Here is an 18,686-nt window from a genome sequence, read left to right as displayed (position 1 = left end):
AGAGCAGAGCATGAGGGAAGTTTGCCCAGTGCTCCCCATCTTGCTTCCAGGGGCCCTGGATTCCCCCCACGCCCTTTGCAGATGGTGCCCAGGGACTGAGCTGGCCGGGCGGGGGCCAGAGCTATTTGCATGGCCTGGCTGTGAGGGAGGCAGGAGTCCCACGGGCTCCAGCAGCTGAGCAGCGCCCGGGGACAGTCCCTGGCAGAGGCCACATGACGCCCTGCTCAGGGACCGGGTGGGTGGGAAGTGCCCAGTGCACTTATGGCCGCCCAGGCTGGGCTGCTCCAGGCCCCGTGGCAGGGGGAAGCAGCCAGGAGCCCCGACCCGCCGGCCGGGGCACATGCTGGGGAGCCAGGAAGCCCCAGGCATCCGGATGCAGGAGGCCGGCGCTGGAGGCAGCTCCACACAACTTCCTGCCTGACCGTTCCAGGAGCCTGAACTTTGCTCCTGGCTCCGGTCCCAGGCCCCTGCAACAGCTGAGGGACTGAAGATGGCGGCTGCAGGCGAGCCCCACAGCTCCCTCTATGACACCATCGTGGTGGGGGCCGGGATCCAGGGCTCCTTCACTGCCTACCACCTGGCCAAGCGGGGCGGAGAGACCCTCCTGCTGGACCAGGTACCACCCTGCCCAGGCACCCCCCAGACACGCAGCTCCCGCTGCAGCCCCCGCTCCACCACCGGAGCCAGGCAGAACGCGCCCTCCGGCAGCTGGGCACCCGGGCTCTGCCTGAGCGACAGGCAGCCGGCAGGACGGGCATCGCCCCAGACACCAACTGCACAGCGCAGCTCCGCTGCAGGCTCTGGCCCAGCCCCGCGCTGGGGGAGCTAAGGCCCTGCTCCGCCCCTCCAGGGGGGGTCCCGGCGGCTGGGAGGCGCCCCCTCACCCCCCCCGACAGCACTTCAGGGGCAGCGCCCCCGTATGCCAGGGGCTCTCGTAGCCAGGACCTGCCATCTGGGAGAGCAGCGGCTGGCGCACGGGGGCCCCGCAGTGGAGATCAGTGGCTGGAGCAGCCACACGACCCCACCTGGCTCAGCACTGGCCAGAGGTGCTGGGGCGAATCACGGCATTCCCGGCGGAGCGGGCAGCCCCCCCGAGCTATCACACCAGCCAGGCAGGGTCGCGTGGCCTAGCTGTGCCCACGGGGTGCCCCACAGCCAGGGCAGAGAGCAGCTGGAACCCAGACACTCAGGAAGTGATGGCAAAGAGGGGGGAAGGTCCGGGTACCTCTGCCCACGGAGCCAGGGCAGCTGCTGCCCCCAGCCTCCCCTACAGCATGGGAAGGGAGCAGAGCTCCGGGAGGGGCTGGCTCCAGCGCTGCCCTAGGATGCCCTGCCCCAGCCCAGGTGCAGGCGCGCGAGTCACGTGCATCGTGCACCCGCCCAGGTGGAGCGAGTGGGCTCCCAGCAGCACCGCAGCCAGGGCCGGGAGAGGGAACCAGCATCCCCAGAGCAGGCTGGGATCCCCAGCTAACCCTCCCCCTGTCCCCCCATCCTGGCAGTTCCCCCTGCCTCACTCCCGAGGCAGCTCCCATGGCCAGAGCCGGATAATCCGCCACGCCTACCCCCAGGAGCACTACGCGCAGATGATGGCAGAGAGCTACCGCCTGTGGGAGCAGCTGGAAGCCGAGGCTGGCACCCCGCTGTACAGGTGAGGTGCCACGAGGGGGGGGTGCTGCCCGCCGGGGGCGCGGCTCCCTTGCAAGGGGATCTGCTGGAGGAATTCAGCCCTGACGCCTCGGAGCTGGGGGCCGGAGCTGCCGCGCTCAGCACTTACTGGCGCTGCTGGCCCCACGGCCCACACTTAGCATCGTGCTCCAGAGCCGCAGGGGCAGCCAGCCTGGCCTGGGGGCCTGGGGAAAGGGAGCCAGCCCCAGGCCCTGGCCCCCGCCCCCCAGCCGGGTTACTCCCCCCTGGCTCTGGCCAGGCACTGCGAGCAATGGAAAGGAACAGCCAGGCTGCCCCGGGACCAAGCAGAGCACTTGGGCTGGTTGGCCGAGCAGCTCAGCCCCTCGTCAGGGCAGGGGCAGGATTTTACTGACCCAAGATTCAGCGGTGGCTCCGTTCGCTGCGGGGCCCTGCCCGAACGAGAGCAGAGTGACCCCCCCGACCCCAGGCCAGCCCCCCTTGGGCCCGGCCCGAGAGCACAACGGGGCGCCGTGCCCGCCCAGCAAGGCATGCCCCGAACAGCCCCCCGGCCAGGAGAGGCCAGCAATCCCGCCAGGCTGCGGCTGCTGGCAGCACAGGGAAGGGAACCGGGAGTGGGAGACGCAGGCCTGCGGCCAGCCAGGATCCTGGAGCATGGAGGGGCCCGTCCCCCGTTGGTCAGGGTGCCCAGGCCAGCGAGCGCAAACGGGGCCCAGCAAAGAGCAGCAGAAGGAGCGAAGTCCCTGGCACCGAGCAAGAGCCACATCTGAGCAACAACAACCCCCGGCCTGGGCCCTAGACAGCGCGACCCGGTTTCCTCTGGCGCCCGCCACAAACAGCCGGAGCCGGAGCCGGAGCCAAGCAATCCTGCCTGGCAGCGCTGCCCGGATGCAGGCTGGCGAAGTGCAGGGAGGGTCCCGCAGGGAGTGGGACAGAGCCGCTACTGGCCACGCTGCTCTGAACGGGGCAGGGCCCTGCCAGCTCCCCTAGGGCAGCCCCTGCAGCTCCTCACCCCCCTGTACCAGCAGCCCCTGCGAGCCTCCCCAGCGCAGGGGAGCTGAGCACTGGAGGGGTCAGGGCGTGACCCGCTCCCAGAGGGGAAGCCAGCAGCAGCTCCGTGCTAGGCCATCTTAACGGGCATTTTAACAAATGGTCAACTTCCATCCGTCCGGTCCGTGGCCGACTGCTCAGCTGCTATCAGAGAGATGGGCCCCCTCCCTCCGGGCCACGGCCCCACAGGCCAGGGGGGCTGCAGTGCAGGGCCGGGCATGGACGGAGAGCCCAGGAGGGAGGTTGCACCCACCTGTCAACCTTGGCACGGGGCTGCCAGCGGCTCAGAAGCCCCTGCCCCCACATGCCGGCATGCAGAGCCCCTGGGGCAGAGCTGCAGGGCACCAGGCCCACAGGGCGAGCACCTGCACTGCTGGGGGGGTGTCCCGGACATCGATACATCCTCCACTTCCAATCACGCCAGCAAGGGCCAGGCAGTGCCCGGCCCCGCAGCCCAGAGCCACCCCCAGGAGCTCGCAGCCCCTGGGCCACCGAGGCCCTGCAGGAACCGCACCAGGACAGCCTGTGCTCAGCCCCCCTGCTCACCTGCTCCGCTGGGTGCTAGGTGCTGGGTGGGGCCTTGCCGGACTGGCTGCACTCCCACCTGGCCTGGGGCGGAGCCACAGACCCCGCCCCCAGCACACCTGGCCCAGAGCTGCCAGGATGTGGGGGAGGGGCAGCCAGCCAGACCCTGCCCTCCAGGCCAGCGCCAGGCTGGGCACAGCAGCGAGGCCGGGGGCAGCCCCTGCCGCCAGCCCCAGGAGGCCCTCGAAGTACCCTAGGGCTCAGGGCGAGGGACCCCCCCCATCATCCCAGCACCCTCCAGCCCCGCTCGTCTTGGCGTTCCTCAGGCACTGCTCAGCCGGGGGGGGGCCTGGGGGAGAGGCCGGGGGCAGGTCTGCTGGACGAGCCCGTGGACTCCCTGCTCGTGCCCCAGGAAGCTCCCGCTGGCTCACGAGGCACTGCCCCAAGTCAGCCTCAGCCAGACCCTGGCCTGGCCCGGCCCAGTGGGGGAAATAACCCGCAGCAGGGGCCAGCGAGGCCTGTTCCCTGGGCTCAGGGATGTCCGGTTGCCTTTAATTACCAGCTCCCACACGCCCTGTGAGCTGGCTTTAGACTTTGCCAGCCACCTGCAGCCACCTCTGGGGTGGGACATGGCAGCCACTGAACAGCATGCAGCAACACTGTCCACCTGACCCTGGGCTCCCCGCCTCCTACAGACAATGTCCGTCCCCGCCCAGCACAGAGCAAACTCATGGCGAACTGAGACATAGGGAGCACGGGTCCCAGGCTGCTACGTTACCGCACAAACTGACTGCTCACAGGGGCGCCGATCCTGTGATCTACAGCACTCCTGCCATTCCAGACCCAGACCACCCCATTACCCCTGTTCTGCCGGTGCCCCCCACTCCCGACCCGCAGCCCCTGCTAGCCCAGCTCTGGGACCCTCCCCACCCCTGCCCTGCCAGTGCCCCCTCACTCCTGGCTGGCAGCCCCCTGCTAGCCCAGCCTGGCTCCCCCCCCCCCAGCTCTGCTGGTGGCCCCCACTCCTGACCTGTAGCCCCTGCTAGCCCAGCCTGGCTCCCCAAGCTCTGCCGGTGCTCCTCACTCCTGATTCGCAGCCCCCTGCTAGCCCAGCCCTGGGCTCCCCCAGCTCTGCCGGTGCCCCTCACTCCCGACCCGCAGCCCCGCACCCCCGACAAACTTCAGCAGCACTCGCCACAGACAGGTGCAATAGCAGCCCGGCAGCCTGAGAGCCCCAGACATTCTCCCTGGCTTTGAACTCCATCCCGGACGCGCGTTTGGGGCAGCGACTCGCGGGGCCGCCCAGCCCTTGCCCTGGCTCGGGCCTGCCGTGGGGGCGCTCAGCACCGCGGACGGGGGCTGGCTCCCAAGGCAGCAGAGCGCATGGCGGGCGAGACGGACGCCCAGTAATTTATCGACTCTATAAAGGACGAGCCATTAAGGAAATAAGCATATAAACGATTCCCCATCTAGCCAGGGTCAGAGCTAATGGAGCCATCAATCTCGTTAGACGGGAGCCCGGCAGAAAGGCCCCTTCCGCTGTCCCCGGCTGACTGACTCCCCGATCCCTTGGCCTCGCCCCACAGGGCCCTGCCCGTTCTCCACGCAGGGGCTGGGCTGGCCCGTGGGCTGGCAGGGCTCAGGGATCTCCCATGAGGGCGCGGCCTGGGGAGAGACTCAGACCCAGTCTCTTGTGGGGCAGCAGCAGCCGTGGGTCAGAGGGGAGATTCCCGCCCCGTCCCCGACCGCTGGGAGCAGGGATCGGCACTGCCCAGCCGCCGGGAAGGGCAGGAATCGCCCCCATGGCATTTAGTGACAGGAGGGATCCAGGCCAAGCTCCCTGCGTGGCCACGGGACGACCTGCCGCCGTGCAACCCCCAGCTCTGCCAGTGCCCCTCAGCCCCCTGCTCCTCCAGCCCCGGCTCCCCCAGCTAACAGCGGGGCCCTGCGGGTGCCCCGCTCATGTGCTCTGAAGATGGCGGCTCAGGCAGCGCCTGGTGGGTGCCACGTGGCACCGTCACAGCCTGGCCCCTTGGCCCCAACCTTTGGTTTTTACCCACATCCGACCGCAGGGGCGGCAGCCTGTGGCCAGCCTCCGATACTGGAACATGGGCAGCGCTGCCTCTGCAGGCAGCTTCCCTGGCAGCGTGGTCCAGTGGGTAGGACCGGACCCTGCCACCCACCTGCTGGCGGCCCCTGTGCAAGTCACTGCCCCGCTCTCTGGCTCCGCGTCCCAGCCTGCCAGAGGGGGCTGGGAATGGGGGGGCTCGTGGCAGACGGTGGCACACGGCACGCGGGGCCGGGACGTGGGCAGCGACTGCCTGGTGCCGTAACGCTCTGCTCCCCCGGCCCGTCTCCGCAGGCAGACGGGGCTGCTGGTTCTGGGGGCCAACACCAACCCCGAGTTCCAGCGCTGCTGTCGGACGCTGGTGAAGCACGACGTCCCTGGCGAGTTGTTCACCACGGAGTCACTGCACAGGCGCTTCCCTGGCATCCGGCCCTACCACGGGGAGGTGGGCGTGTCCGACCACACTGCAGGGGTCCTCTCCGCGGACAGGGCGCTCCGGGCTGTGCAGGTACCGGGCTGGGCCTGGGGCAGGTGGTTTCTCTGCGGCCAGGGGCCGGGGGCTCGGCCCCAGGAGATGGGGGTACCCACAGCATCACCTCCTGGGACAGCTCCGGCCTGGCCACAAGCCAGGCCAATGGGCACGGGATGGCTGGAGTCCCTGCCCCGGTGGGGAACGCCCGGGGGTGCTGCCACGCGGCGCCCAGCGCTGCACAGCTTTGCCTGGCATTTCTCATCCCCGGCATGTGTTTCTGCAAGGCCCTGGGCAGCCAGCAGCACGCGCCCATGCGGAGCCCAGGAACGAGGGGTCCCCTGGCCGGGCTCACCCCACTGACTGCAGCACCGCTCGACCCTCGGGCAGGGCCCCCCCCCCCGCCCCAGGCTGAGCCGGCTCCCTCCCCAGGACGGCTTCCGGCGGCGCGGGGGAGCCCTGCGCGACGGCGAGAAGGTGACTGACATCAAGCCGGGGGTCGTGGTTACCGTGACAACCAGCAGAGGGGTGTACCAAGCCAAGAGTCTGGTGATTACAGCCGGCCCCTGGGCCAATAAGCTCCTGGCCCCGCTGGGACTGCAGCTGCCTCTCCAGGTAAGGGCTGGCGCCGGCTGTGCCAGGGCGACGTGGGGCAGGGCCAGAGAGCACAGGATTGTTACCCAGTTCTCTGCCGCTCTGCACAGCTCACTTCCACCACGGCACCCGCCTGCAGCCGGCTCACCCGCGCGTGTGTGTCCCTGGCTGGGCACGTGGGGCTCCGCGTCCTGCCCTGGCTCACGCCCGGCTGGGCCCGTGGGGCTCCATGTCCCTGCCCTGGCTCAGGCCCGGCTGGGCCCGTGGGGCTCCATGTCCCTGCCCTGGCTCACGCCCGGCTGGGCCCGTGGGGCTCCGCGTCCTGCCCTGGCTCACGCCCGGCTGGGCCCGTGGGGCTCCGCGTCCTGCCCTGGCTCACGCCCGGCTGGGCCCGTGGGGCTCCGCGTCCTGCCCTGGCTCACGCCCGGCTGGGCCCGTGGGGCTCCGTGTCCCTGCCCTGGCTGAGCACGTGGGGCTCCGCGTCCTGCCCTGGCTCAGGCCTGGCTGAGCACGTGGGGCTCCGTGTCCTGCCCTGGCTCAGGCCTGGCTGGGCCCGTGGGGCTCCGTGTCCCTGCCCTGGCTCAGGCCTGGCTGAGCACGTGGGGCTCCGTGTCCTGCCCTGGCTCAGGCCTGGCTGGGCCCCTGGGGCTCCACGTCCCTGCCCTGGCTCAGGCCTGGCTGAGCACATGGGGCTCCGTGTCCTGCCCTGGCTCAGGCCTGGCTGGGCCCGTGGGGCTCCGTGTCCCTGCCCTGGCTCAGGCCTGGCTGGGCCCGTGGGGCTCCGTGTCCCTGCCCTGGCTCAGGCCTGGCTGGGCCCGTGGGGCTCCGTGTCCCTGCCCTGGCTCAGGCCTGGCTGGGCCCGTGGGGCTCCGTGTCCTGCCCTGGCTCAGGCCTGGCTGGGCCCCTGGGGCTCCGTGTCCCTGCGCGTGCCTGAGGGCTCCATGCCTGTGCGGACAGGGCTGGGAGGAGCGAGCGCACCTGGCCAGGGGTCGCTGTGTGGTTGGTCGGAGCCCTGCAGTCGCTGCCTGGAGCTGCTGTGACACGTGGCACGGGGGGCACTGGCCTAGGAGCTCAGCTGGGTCAGGGTAAGCAGAGGGGCACCAGGCGCCAGCCTCCCTCCCTGCCTGCCAGCTCTGCTGCCTGCGCTCAGCACGTGGTCGTGGGTCCGGCTGGCCCCGAACCTCGCTCACTGCACTGCCACCCCCACATGCCCTCGCCCACCCCAGGACCCCCCGGCAGGGAGGAGACAACTCAACCCATGTGCTCCCTGCCCCGCAGACGCTGCGCATCAACGTCTGCTACTGGAAGGAGACGGTCCCCGGGGCTTACGGGGTCTCAGCGAACTTCCCCTGCTTCCTGGTCCTCTGCGCCCCCCCCCACATCTACGGGCTGCCCTCCAACGAGTACCCAGGCCTGGTGAAGGTGAGACGGGGCCCAGCTCACGCACCCACACACGGGCACCCCCCCCTCGCACGCGTGTGCACACGCACCTCCACACACTTTGTTGGGGGGCAGGCAGGTTATGGGCACTTCCCGGCCTGCTGCAGCCCTGGGCTTTGCCAACCCTGCCCTTGCGGGGGTGGGGGCGGGCGCAGAGCTTCAGGGGAGGGATCCTGGGGCCAGGGGGGAGAGCCCAGCCCAGTGGTGCCCCACGGGGCTGCCTGGGAAGGAGCAGGGCTGGCCTGACCCTCCCTCCTAACCCCCCCAGATCTGCTATCACTCTGGCAGCCCGGCAGACCCCGAGGAGCGCGACCAGCCGCCCGAGGCCTCAGCCCTGCCCGACATCCAGATCCTCCAGGACTTCGTCAGCAAATACCTGCCAGGCCTGGTGCCGGAGCCGGCCGTGGTGGAGCACTGCATGTACACGGTGAGGGGCAGACGCTGGGCCTGAGAACTCCCTCCCCAGGCCTGCCAACCCACATGGGCACCCCCTGCCTGGAGCCAGGGCCAGAACCCAGGAGTCCTGGCTCCTGGTCCCCCTCTCCCCAACCTGCTAATCCCAACTCCCCTGCCAGGGCAGAACCCAGGAGTCCTGGCTCCCGGTCCCCCTCTGCCCAACCTGCTAATCCCAACTGCCCTGCCAGGGCAGAACCCAGGAGTCCTGGCTCCCGGTCCCCCTCTGCCCAACCTGCTAATCCCAACTCCCCTGCCAGGGCAGAACCCAGGAGTCCTGGCTCCCGGTCCCCCTCTGCCCAACCTGCTAATCCCAACTGCCCTGCCAGGGCAGAACCCAGGAGTCCTGGCTCCCAGGCAGCCTGCCCTCTGCTTAGACGCCTGCTCTCAGTTCATGCCCCACACGGGTGGTGATGGACAGGCCAGGTGATGGCCCCCAAAGTCACTCGGGTGCTCCCAGACCCTCCCCACCCCAGCAGGAGCCAGGGCACCAATGTCCCCCTCGCCCACCCTGGGGGGTGCTGAACCAGTGGGGCTCTGCCCTCCTTGACACGCGCACTGGCTCCCCACAGAACACCCCAGATGAAGACTTTGTTCTGGATCGACACCCCAAGTTCAGCAACATCATCATTGGGGCGGGGTTCTCGGGTAAGCGGGGGTGGGACAGTGGGGGGTTTTCTTGGGTAAGTGGGGGTGGGGTGTCGGGGGTCTCAGGTAAGTGGGGTGGGGTGTGGGGTCTCGGAAAGCGGGGTGGGGTGTTGGGGGTCTTGGGTAAGCAGGGGCGGGGTGTCGAGGGGTTCTCGGGTAAGCAGGGGTGGGACAGCGGGGGGTTCTTGGGTAAGCGGGGGTGGGGTGGGTGAGGTGTCGGGGGTTCTCGGGTAAGCGGGGGTGGGACGGCGGGGGGGGTCTCAGGTAAGCGGGTCGGGGGCTCAGTGCCTGCCCCCGGTGCCAGTGCAGCACCAGGGCTGTCTGCCTCGGGACCGGGGTGTTCCCCAAAGGGCTGGGATGGCCCAGCTGCCCCCCCCCCCCGCTGCTCCATCCCCAGGCCCCGTTCAATCTGCTGCCACAGCTCAGCCCTGCCCCAGTGCTGGTCCCACCCCACGGGGCTGGGTGTGGTGCAGCCCCCCAGCTGCAGGGCCCCCGGGGACACTGGCCTGTGCCAGCCCGGGCAGGCGAGCGTGGGCAGCGCCCGTGCACAGGGCTCACTCTCGGGGCGGCCGTTCCCAGACGACTGGAGTCTCTGCGCTTCTGCCCACGCAGGCCACGGGTTCAAGCTGGCGCCGGTGGTGGGGAAGCTCCTGTGCCAGCTCAGCGTGGGGGAGGAGCCGTCCTACGCCCTGGAGCCGTTCCGCATCCACCGCTTCCCAGGGCTGCCCGCCCCTGCCCTGTAGCTGCCCTGCGCCTGGGCCGCCCCGTGGCTGAGGGGACCGGGGAGAGCTGCAGTCCACCCCCGGCTTCACGGGCACGGCTGTGGGGCTGGGGGGCTCGAGCTGAGCATGGGGGTCACGCCTCTGCCTGGGCGCTGTTCCCCGCTTTGTTTGGGTCTCAGCATCCCCCCGTGCCGGGCACACACAGACTGAGCCAAGGGGAGCACGGGGCTCCCCGCTCCTATTCCAAGCAATAAACACCAGGCAAGCCAGCCCCGTGTGCCAGCTCTCTCTCACCCCAGCTGGGGGGACCGCGGCCAGTGTGGAGGGGGCTGGGGGCTCCCTGGGCCTCAGGAAGCTGAACAAGCCCCACCATGCTGGATGGGGGTGTCCCGGATGGGTGGGGGTAGGTTGGACAGGTGGGGCCAGACGGGTGGGGGTCCCTGGCTCACTCGGAGATCGACCGGCGGCGCCATGAGAGCCCCAGCCCGGTCTTGGCCCCGCGTTGCTCCCTGGCCGGCCAGCAGTGAGGCCTGGGCGCGAGCTCTCGCTGGGAGGGAGCCTGAGCTGCCCCCGCCTGCGAAGCCGCCTCCTCAGCAGGTGCTTTGCAGCGGCGCCACCGGGCACAGGCTCCTCCTGGCTCGTGCCGATGAAGCTGTTTGAGCCGCAGACACACTCGCTTAGGGGGCAAGTGACTGTTTGAATGTTAAATGTGCCATTTTATTATCATTCGATCGCTCCCACTTAATGAACGCGCATTAGTGCAGCGCAGGCTTTATGGCTCCGCGTGCCCAGCCTGCCCCATTCCTTTCCCGGCCCGGCTCCCGGCTTGGGCTCTGGAGCCGACGGCGCCAGCGTGGACGCAGCCCCGTGCACCAGGGCCTGCCCCGCCCGCCCGCAGGGACCCGAGGCCCAGGCCAGGTCGTGCGTGGGGCAGCCCGGCCTTGCCTCGGGTTTCTGGTAGAGGGTCAAGGGCAGCGCTGGGCGTGAGGGGGCTGCGGAGGTGCGAGGGCCCCGTGCCTGGGCAGGGGCAGCGTGTGGCACACTCACCCCGCCCCAGCGGTTTGGTTCCCTGCTGCACGGAGCCCGGTCCTGCCTGGCATGACAGGCTGAGCCGGGCATCCCCCATGGGGAGCGGGCGAATCCGTGCAGTGGGCACAGGTAAGGCATCGCACTGCAGCCCAGCAGCACCTGCGGGTCCATCGCCCAGGCTGAACTGGAGCTGGGCACGCTGGGCAGAGGGTGCAGCCACCCTGCTGCCTGCTGCCAGTGCCGGAGCCGCACAGCGCCCCCGCTTCTCGCAGTGCAAGGAGCTCTCGCTGCCAATGGCCAAAGGGATCCAGGGACCCCTGGCTCCAAGGAACCTGCCTCACAAGAGCGCTAGGTCCAGGGACACTCGAGGAGCTCCGGGGAGCTGTGGTGATCTCCAGGCCTGCTGGATCAGGCAGGTCACTCAGAGGCAGCAAGCCGGGCGTGTGGCACTGTGTATCTCACACGTGAAGCCGCTGGCACAGCAGGGTGAAGGCGCCCAGGGAGCCTGCAGCTGGAGCAGGGCAGGAACCCTGGCTTGAGGTGACCATCACAGGGCTGGGGTGGTGCGTTGGGGGGCGCAGAGAGGCGCCCTGCAGCCTTTGCTCTGTGAGCCGGGCTGGAGCTTACGAGACGGGGAAGAACTGGGGGCCAGCTGCCTGCCCGCCAAGGGGACAGGGCTGCAGGGGAGACAGGAGGCGACGGGTTTTCGTCCCCACCTCGCCGGGGGGTTTATTTGCATCTCGGCTGACTCCGGTCAATTCCCGTTTTATAACTGAACTCAGGTGCTGGGTGTGCTGCAGGAGTGGGGATCGGGGGTTTCTGTGGGGGCCGGGCTGGAGCCCACAGGGAGCCGCGGGGGCTGGGTGCAGCTGTCGGCAGGCCCAAGACAGGCTGGGGGAGCCCGCAGCAGGGTGCGAGTGGCTGCCGACACAGGGAGCTGGGTTCCCACGCCAGCCAGGCCCATTCCCCTGCCCAAGGCCTGGGGATCTGCCCACCTGCCGGGGGCAGGGGACCGAGCTGTGCCCCTCTGACCTCCGCTCCTTCCATCTCCGGCGCCGCGCCACCCATCAGGGACTAACGCTCCAGCTGCCTCGTTCCCCGTCACCACCTCCTTCTGCAGCTGCTGCTGAGCCAGGGGCTGGGGGGTCTAGGGCAGGCTGGGTGCACCCACACAGCAGGCGTGGGGAGGGGGAAATAGGCTTCCAGGTCCCCCCATTTGCATGTCACTCGCTGATTAGGGTCCGGGGTGCCCCAGAGCAGACCAATGAGCCTGCAGCGCAGCGCTCCCCTCGCCACCCGGGAGCCGGCGAGCGCCTCCTGCTGCACTGTCGGGAGCGCGGAGCAAATGGCCGCGGCCTGGGCAGGAAGGGGCTCGCGATCGCTGGGCGTACTGGCCCGGTGCTGCAGCACGTGAGGACGCATCTATCCTGCAGCCCTGTCGCCCTGTCTTAGGCCGACAATGGCTGCCATGGCCGATGGCCACACTCCCCTGCTCCAGGCGGCAGTGAGCGCTTCCCCCACTGAAGGGGGGCAGCATGGGGGGGCGAGGGGCAGGGCTCGGGGTCCGTGCAGCTCCCCACAGGAGCCCAGCTGCCCCCACGGGCTCTCGGCTCCCTTCTCCTGGCTGGGAGCAGCAGGGTGAGGGAGGAGACCCGTGGAGCTGGGGGGTGAGCCCCGCCAGCTCCCGTGCACACGCTCCCAGCCCCTGCAAAGAGCTGCGGCAGCACAGGCGGTGACCCCATGGGCTGCCCCTCTGCAAACCTGCCTGCCCCCAGTCCGTACCCCTGGCCCTGGCTGCAGGCAGCCAGCACGGCTGGGACTCCCCGCTGAGCTGGGACTCGCCTCCAGCGCCTAGCGTAGACAGAGCCTCCCTTACAGCGCGCGGTGACAGATGGTCAGCGAAGCCGGCACAGGAGGGATGGAGCAGGGACCCCAGCTCCCCGGGGCGCGAGGGGAGCCCTGGCAGGCTGGGGGGGTCCAGCCGCAGGCCCTGGGGAAGGGGCAGGCAGGGAGCTCTGGCTCTCCCCGCTCGAAGGGCCCCAAGGGCTCTGGGACCAATCCAAACGCAGGGCAGGCGCTGGGGGGCAGGAAGTGGGGGGCTGCTGGTGGCATCTGGGTGCCCTTCCCGGCCCAGCCAAAGGCCCCGGTGGCCCCCAGGGGCCTGCTGCTGCGGCCCAGCGAGCCGCCCACGGGCCGGGGGCCACACGGGCCCTCCAGGGGAAACGCTCAGGGAAGGGGCCAAGGCTGGGCCTGGCCTCCACTACCCAGCAGACACCAGGGCACCAGGCTGCAGAGATTACGAGTGTGATTATGCAAATGAGTGGCTCCTCCAAATTAACATAACTTTAAATAATTAACACCAGCCACCCGGGGGCTCCCGGGCCCTGCTTCTCATCTGCATATTTATTGCGATTTATAAATGATTCAAACACCCTCCATGGGGGCCCCGGGGGGGGGGGGGACACGCAGCCTCAGCCCCTGCCCCTGAGCCGGGGGGGGGACATGGAATGTGGGGCAGGCTGGGAGCCAGGGGGAGCCCGGCTGGGCCAGCCCCCCCCCCCCATTGCACTGGGGCTCAGCTACCCTAGGCCATGGCCCAGAGCAGAGGGTGGGTGGGATCGGATCCAACAGTGCAGGGCCAGGCCGGGGGCAGCGCGCTGGGGGTGGGGTGGGGCTGGGCTGGGCTGGGCAGGGCCAGGCAGGGCAGGGCCAGGCCGGGGCAGCGCGCTGGGGGTGGGGGTGGGCTGGGCAGGGCAGGGCCAGGCCGGGGGCAGTGTGGTGGGGGTGGGGGTGAGCTAGACAGGGCAGGGCCAGGCCGGGGACCGCGCGCTGGGAGGGGGGGGGGTGGGCTGGGCGGGGCAGGGCCAGGCGGCCGCGCGCTGGGGGGTGGGGGTGGGCTGGGCAGGGCCAGGCCGGGGGCAGCGCACTGGGGGCTGGGCTCCGAGCCATGGCGAGGCAATGCCGGCTGTGCAGGTGAATCCCGGGGGTCCTGGCCAGCCCAGCCTGCTCTGTCCCGTGGCTCAGACGCTGGCACGGGCTATGCAGAGGCAGCCCAGGGCCCCCGTCCCGCTCCTGCCGGGCTGGCAGCAATGAAGCCCTTGGCAGGCAGCTGCACTAATGCACCATGGCAGGGACAATCGGGGAAGTGACAGCAGCAGCAAGTGCTGATGACAAGGGCGTCTCGGGGCCCTGCCTGCGTGGGTGGGAGCCAGCCGGTCTCCATGCAGGGAGGCGGGAACGCCGGCGCTGCACGCCGCCCATGGGGAGCGCCCGAGCCAGCCCCCCACGATCCCGCGTGGCCAGGACCGGCTGCCTGCCCTCCCCCAGAGCCAGGCAGAACCGGGCAGGGGGATGCAGCTGGGCTCAGCCTTAACGGGAGGAGCCCAGGTGGGTGTGTCCAGGAGCCCTTGGAGGGGATGGAAACGGGGTGGGGGAAAGCAGCAGGCGACACATCAGCAAAAATCAGCATGGGCAGCAGGGGTGGGCGCCTGGGAGGGGACGAGGGGTGGGCAGTGGATGAGCTCCAGGCCCCATCGGACGGCCGTGCTGGGGTGAGTGAGGGCCGGCCCATTGGCCTGGAGCACAGCACTGGGGACACCCCAGGCCTGCCCAGCCACCACCTCCCTCCCTCTGCCATGGGCCTGGCTGCTCCCCCCAGCTCCACCTGCCCCTCGCCTGCCCGTTCCCCCGCGGCCAGGAGGGAGCTGTGCTTCTGGCTGAAGCACTGGGAGGGCGCAGGGCGGGAGGGCTGCGGGGGAGCTGGCTTCCCTCGGCCAGCAGCTCTCATGTGTCACGTAGCAAATATTCAGCACATTTTTTCTCCCAAGCATCCTGCAAAGGCGCCAAGCCATAAATCAGGCGTGTGCGCGGCCGGGAGGGAACACACTGTGCGCCGTGTTCCTGGGGAGGGGTCGGCCAATTACCCCTTTAAGATGCCCAAACTGACTCCAAGCAGCGGCACGAGCCCTGCCCCGGCTGGTGAGCACAGACCGGCCCCAGCGCAGCGCTCCCAGGGCTCACCCCCACCGACAGACCAGAGGCCGGGCCCCACGTCTCCCTTCCCCCCTCTGCCACCTTTCAGTCCTGAGTCACGGGATGCAGCCCAGCTGGGGCCGGTGCCAGCCAGAGCCAGAGCCAGAGCCAGAGCCAGGGTTTGCCTGCACAGGCCTCGACATCCAGCAACGGTGCTACCAGGGACACCGCGACACACAGTGCCCCAGGGCTGAGGCCAGCAGCCGTGCCTGGCAGTAGTGAAGCCAGCGCCCACTGTTGCTGGGGACAGACACCCGGCCTGCGTCGCGGCGAACGCCCAGCCCCAACAGGAGCACGGGGATTATGGACTCACTGGAGAGTCACGGCAAAGCAGGGCCTGGCCCGTGGGCGTTCAGGCCTGGCCCAGCGCTATTGTCTCTGCAGGGTGTTTGCCTGGTTCCCACCTCAGCAGGGATGGACGGGGCTGAGGTCGCCCGCGCAGGGCAGCGGTGCTGGCGCAGCCGGGGGTGGGAGGGACCCGTTGTGTAGGTGAACTGAGGGGGGCAGAGAGGCAGGCAAAGGCCACAGCTGTGATGGTGAGAGGGGCACAAGGCCCTGGCCAAGTGGGCCTGGCTCGTGCACGGGCCAGAGGCTGGGGCTTCACTGCTGCGACTGCTGGGTCCCTGAGCTGCGCGAGCTGCTCACGCTGGGACGTGTTTCTCTGGCTGATTACGCTGAGCAGCAGCCAGGTGGGTCAGCCCGCGGCGCCTGAGCGCTTGGCATGCACCATCTGCTCCAAACAAGCTGAGATTTGTGGCTGAGATTTCCTGCCCATTCCTTGGGCACCTCTTCTCCTGCAGCACCTGGCACTTGAAACACAGCGAGCCCCACTCAGCCTGGCCCTGGCTCCTCTCCCCAGCGACAGCCAGCGGGCCGGGGATGCCAGCCCGGAGCAGGGTGCAGCTGCACTGACAGCTGTAGGGGTTGGAGTGGCCCAGGCAGGCCCTGAACGAACGGAGGCAGGGCTCCAGCACGGGGCTGCTGTTCAGGACGGGCTAAGGGGGCCTCCGGGAACAGGAGTAAGTGGGAGGCAAAGCTCCAGGACAGTCACAGCTCAGCCAGAGCCTGTGCTGCCCTTGGCCACCCACCCCCAGCCTCAGCAGCTCCCAGCCCGCCCCAGCGAGCTCTAACAGCTGAGCGGCTCTGCCCTGGCTCGGGGGGACTCCAGCCCCCTCTCTAGCTGCTGGGAGCGAACACGCCCGACCCTGCACTTAGCATCCGACTGCTGGGTGACCTGAGAACAAAGACATGAGCCTGCACCGCAGCCAAGGCTCACCCCACAACGAAAGCCCAGGACCAGGCCTGGGGGGTGGGTGGGGAGGGAGCACGGAGCCGCCACACAGGATGGCAGCCCGGAAGTTGGTTCATGAACAGTCGCATTCTGTTATAGGCATGGGGGGAAGATGGGATGCTGCCACGCTGGGTTAACTCAAATCACTGCACCTCCCATCCCTCCCCAGACGCTTTGCCCCGCAGGCTCCACGCCCCGTGCAGCTTTCGCACTGCTGCCCCGCAGGAAAACCATCACTTCCTGTCCGAGTGCTGCCCCCGCACCCAGCACCCACCTCGACTCCCTTCCCCCTGCTGGCAGCAGCAATCCTGCTGCAACAAACAACCCGAGGGGAGGAACCGGCCTCACCAGCCATAAATGACATTTAATATTTAAACGGATAGGAAAAGACGCACAGCCGAACTAGTGCAAACCAGACAGGCAGGGCCGGGCAGCTCCAGTGTCCAGTCCAGCCGCTGAGAAGTTAGCAGAGATGACCGGGCCCCACGGCTGGCTCTGGGGACTGAGTCCTGGAGGGAGATAAGCCGCTTCCTTGGCATTGACGAGGGCAGTGGAGTCAGTAAGGGGGGCAGCTGCGGAGAAGAGCCCTGGCACACTCCCAGGTGAGCAGATGCAGTTATTCTGGATCTCCAGCCCCCTGTGACCAGAGGGGGCGCTGTGGAGCTCCTGCCCACAGGCTCAGCAGACAGTGCAGGTGTGAATGTGCGTGTGCTGTGCAGCGCCTGCCCACGTATACTCTCCAGACACCGTGTGCGTGCGTGTGCACATGCGTGTGGACAGGGGCAGGGGTACATCTTATTTCAAGGATACTTTAAACAAAACTGTGTGCTAGGCACCAGCCCCTGGAAAAAGAAATGACCCAAAATCAATTGCCGTGCCTGGGAAAGAGAAACCCATGTGCAAGGAAACCCCACATGCAGCAGCAGAGTGAGCGTGAGTGTGCGAGATGCACACCCAGGCGTGCCTGGACTGTGCTGTCACACACAGATCCCCGGGAAACCAGCTTCATTCTTCGCTGGGTTTTTTAAGCCAGGTAAGAAAGCGTCCCCTTTGGCTCAGCTGAACGGGAAGGAGTGACGGTGGAAACGGGGGCTGCCAGGGCCCCTCCCGTCAGGGCCAGACACACACGGGCGGGAGGGGGGGTGAGTTATAACATAAAAAGGCAGCAGGCACCGAGGAGGAAAAACGCCCCTGAAGACCAGCTCAGCTTCCTCTCCACTGAGAATGGAGCAGTGCCCAGGCTGGAGCAGCATGGGGGTCGCACTGGGGGGGGGGGGGGCAAGCTGGCAGGACCTCGGGGAAGGAACACTGACCAGCCCCACAATGCACAGTCCGGTCCGGAGGCGCCAGCTCACCCCATCCTAGGGGACTGCAGCCGCTGCTGGCCAGCCTGGCTGGTGCCTCGCCCGCGCGGACAGGCCTGCGTTTGCTCTGAGGGAGGGGTCGGAGAAGAGGGCTTTAGATTAACATTTTCCACCATGCAGGAAACACGGGGTGCACACAAGACAATCTGTAAACGCAGCATTTCCCAGGCAAGGCGCTTGTCGAGGGGCCGCCAGGACTCTCTGGAGGCCAGTCGGAGGGTCGCCGAGGCCTGGCATGGGCTGGCTCACGGATCTGCGCGGCAGAGTATTTCTGAGGCTGTGGAAAATGCGTCCCTCCAGGCAGCCTCCCGGGGCTATGCTGAGGTCTCTGCTGGCTTGCTCTCTGGGTCGCTGTCACTGTACCTGGGCCTGGGCCTGCTTTCCAAAGGGGCTCGCTCCTCCTCCCATTTGTCGCAGGCGAACGCTCGGCGGTAGCCTGGGGGGCTGCACGCAGGGAACACGGCAGTTAGCAAACAGCCATGGAAGAGCAGACATCACCTCAGGAGCCGCAGCTCAGACCCTGCCTTGGGCAGCAGGGCTCCCCCCCACCCCCACCCCCACCCCTCAACATGGGCAGCAGGGCTCCCCGCACAGGGCTGGGCTCCCTCCCACCCCCACCCCCACCCCTCAACATGGGCAGCAGGGAGGCTGCCTGGCCACGCTGTGGGGAAGTGGGTTGGTGGGGCAGGCACACGAGGGCTCTTACCCTCGGAGGGGGGGCTCAGAGGAGCCGGCCCCCAGGCTTTCCCCAGCCCCATTCAGGAATGAGAAGGCCCCTGCCAGCAGAGGGGGGCAAAGGGGGCAATTGCCCAGGGGTCCGGGTGATTTAAAAGGTCCTGGGGGCCCCCAGCTGCCACCGTTGCTGCAGTAGCGGTGGCCGGGCGCCCCGGGACATTTTAAATCACCCAGGCGGGCCGCAGGGCTCGCTCTGCAGAAGCAGTGGGCTGGGGAAGTCGGTGGCTGCCACGCGCCGCCCCTGCAAGGAAACGCCTCCTCTCCACCGCGGGCCCCAGCGCCAGGCAGGTAGGGCTGGGTGGGGCCCCGGGGGATGGCACCGCTCTGTGCTCCCAAGTTTCAGCTGTTCTGCCCTCTAGGACTGTGCTGGGAGGGGGATCCCTGCTCTGTGCTGGCTCAGTAGGGCTGGTGAGTGCAGCCAGGGGGCAGGGCATGGGAGGGGGTCTGGGCAGTGATGGGGCTGTGGGCGGGGGGGGTCAGCATAGCGGGTCTGGGGGAGGCTGGGCATAGGGAGTTGGAGGGTGCTGGGTGGGGGGGCTGTGTGACGCGGCATGGGCTCACCCCCAGAGGGGAAGGGGCCCTCTGGCAGCAGAGGGCTGGGTGGGTCAGTGTGCATCTCCTG

At 68.8% G+C, this 18,686-nt stretch overlaps 2 protein-coding genes across 25 annotated transcripts in view; one reads left to right on the top strand and one right to left on the bottom strand.

The window, feature by feature from the left end:
• The first annotated feature begins 357 nt into the window (after positions 1-357).
• Positions 358-9,870, top strand: PIPOX (pipecolic acid and sarcosine oxidase). The gene is made up of 8 exons (XM_039508211.1): positions 358-616; positions 1,500-1,648; positions 5,582-5,795; positions 6,189-6,371; positions 7,629-7,772; positions 8,059-8,217; positions 8,816-8,891; positions 9,504-9,870. The coding sequence occupies exons 1-8, from the start codon at positions 491-493 to the stop codon at positions 9,632-9,634; spliced, it is 1,182 nt and encodes a 393-aa protein (XP_039364145.1). The 5' UTR covers positions 358-490; the 3' UTR covers positions 9,635-9,870.
• Positions 9,871-16,309: 6,439 nt separating this feature from the next.
• Positions 16,310-18,686, bottom strand: part of MYO18A (myosin XVIIIA) — a 129,394-nt gene continuing 127,017 nt past the window's right edge. For 19 of the 24 annotated variants that reach the window (XM_039508192.1, XM_039508191.1, XM_039508190.1 and 16 more), the window contains one exon: positions 17,641-17,773. Coding sequence is in view for 5 of the 24 variants with exons in the window: in XM_039508202.1 (XP_039364136.1) it covers positions 17,644-17,773 (130 nt within the window). In the remaining 19 variants the exon portion in view is untranslated. Of the gene's footprint in view, positions 17,774-18,686 lie in introns of all 24 variants that reach the window. The other 5 variants (XM_039508202.1, XM_039508205.1, XM_039508207.1 and 2 more) reach the window with 1 other exon arrangement.

The sequence above is a fragment of the Mauremys reevesii genome, linkage group 20 (genome assembly GCF_016161935.1).
Source record: "Mauremys reevesii isolate NIE-2019 linkage group 20, ASM1616193v1, whole genome shotgun sequence".
In the NCBI taxonomy this organism is placed as follows: domain Eukaryota; kingdom Metazoa; phylum Chordata; order Testudines; family Geoemydidae; genus Mauremys; species Mauremys reevesii.
Note: the sequence above shows the minus strand (reverse complement) of the source record. Positions and strands in the feature narration are given on the sequence as shown.